This window comes from Solea senegalensis, linkage group LG13 (genome assembly GCF_019176455.1).
Source record: "Solea senegalensis isolate Sse05_10M linkage group LG13, IFAPA_SoseM_1, whole genome shotgun sequence".
Lineage (NCBI taxonomy): Eukaryota > Metazoa > Chordata > Actinopteri > Pleuronectiformes > Soleidae > Solea > Solea senegalensis.
Window position 1 is genome coordinate 5,542,701 of NC_058033.1, and position 1,675 is coordinate 5,544,375.

The 1,675-nt window shown below is 42.0% G+C and overlaps 1 protein-coding gene across 1 annotated transcript in view; it reads right to left on the reverse strand.

Annotated features, from left to right (window-relative positions):
• Positions 1-1,421, reverse strand: part of LOC122779695 (unconventional myosin-VIIa-like) — a 1,759-nt gene extending 338 nt beyond the window's left edge. The window contains exons 1-3 of the mRNA XM_044042267.1: positions 1,228-1,421; positions 283-425; positions 75-188 (exon numbers count right to left, since the gene is read on the reverse strand). Of these exons, the coding sequence (XP_043898202.1) occupies positions 75-188; positions 283-425; positions 1,228-1,246 (276 nt within the window). The 5' untranslated portion in view covers positions 1,247-1,421. The remainder of the gene's footprint in view (positions 1-74; positions 189-282; positions 426-1,227) is intronic.
• Positions 1,422-1,675: the final 254 nt, after the last annotated feature.

The window sequence follows — 1,675 nt, forward strand, 5'->3', positions numbered from 1 at the left end:
TATATATATGTATACATATACATGTATGTATTACCATACATTTTAAAATGTATTTCACACAGATTTAAACTGACCATAGTGAGGTAGGCATAATCTGTGGCGAGGCCCAGTCCCAGCTTGGCTTTCATTTCTGGAGACATGCCCTTCAACATACAGTAGAAGATGTGGTAGTTCCTCTCATCTGGAGCCTGGAGGAGAACCGGAGAGAGGGAAAAATGAGAGACGACTCCTTCAGAAATGAAATAAATAAGAGTAATAAATATTGTGTTTGATGAGTGTCACCTGTCGACACACTCGAGACTTCTCCAGCAGGTACTGCTCGATCATGGCTCCTTCGATAGCTCCTCTCTTGTTGAAGTGGATGTCCACGTATTTCCCGAAGCGACTGGAGTTGTCGTTTCGAATCGTCTTGGCGTTGCCAAAGGCTGAAAATGGTAAAAGAAGAAGGTGAGAGGGAAAAACAGCACAGAGACCCACAGAGCCGGGAAACAGTGGAGTCACATCACATAAAGCCTCAGGCTTTTTTCTCACTGCAGACGAGGAAAAGCACAGCTGTAACTCATTAAATGTATGATGGCTGCGTTCCATTTAGCTGCCTCATTTTCAGGGAGCGTGCTGGTTCACTGTACTTGCTCTACACACATGCAAAGTACGGCTACTGCCTGTAGAAACAGGCAACTTATTATTTAAACAATTTACAAACATTTGAGGGTTGTGAGCATCAGGGCAAATAGCGCAATCCCTCAGAAGATGACTTGAATCTCTGAGGTTGTAGGTTCACTTCTCACAATAAAGTGAATTTCACACAGTTTTATTTATTTAGACTCAAAAGAATTTTAAAAACTGTAACCACAAGAAAGTTAAGTACGCCACGGAATTCAGAGGTAGATAATCAGCACAAATGGCTCAGGCCATCAGATGTTGACTTGTAGCCTATCTCTGAGGTAAAAGTTCATATCTTAAAATGAAGTGAATTTTGCACAAATTTAAATCTTCAGACCAAAAAAAACAGAACTTAAAACACCAAGAAATGGTTATCAGCAAGTCCAGCAGGTGGCAACATTTCCTATATGTGGTGGGGTTTTTCTTCTCTGTTTTAGCAAAAATGTTTTTCAATAACAACACTTTCAGCAGCCATTTTTATTTTGTCCAGCGAGGACATGGACGTTGATCACAGGTGGCGCTGCTCCTGCACAAAGACACACTGATTTAAAAGCCTTTGTGTACTTTCCGTGACTTGGTACATTCCACTCCTCCCCTCTGTGTCGATCTATTTGGAATGTTCCACTTCCGGAGCTTCTTCCAAGCGGAGACAGGAACAACATGACGAGGAGCAGCGGGGACGAACATGTGGACAACCGTGTGGTAACTGCTAATTAAAAATGATCCACACATTTATTAGATGTTCTGTTGATGCTCTGTTCACGCCTGCTGTTAACATCCGACCTGAGCGATCCGATCACAGGTGTTCAGATTACACCTGCTACTGCTACTGTGACGTCACTGCTCCGCAGCAAACACACGTTCAAATATGAACTTTCCTAGTATAGTATGTCATCAAAAACTTTAAAATGTAAATTGTCCAAACATGACATCAACAATAAATGTCAATAGACCATGAAAGCTGTTAAGAATGAGTATCGAGAGTGGCCAGAAGAGGGCTGGTGAAGTGGGA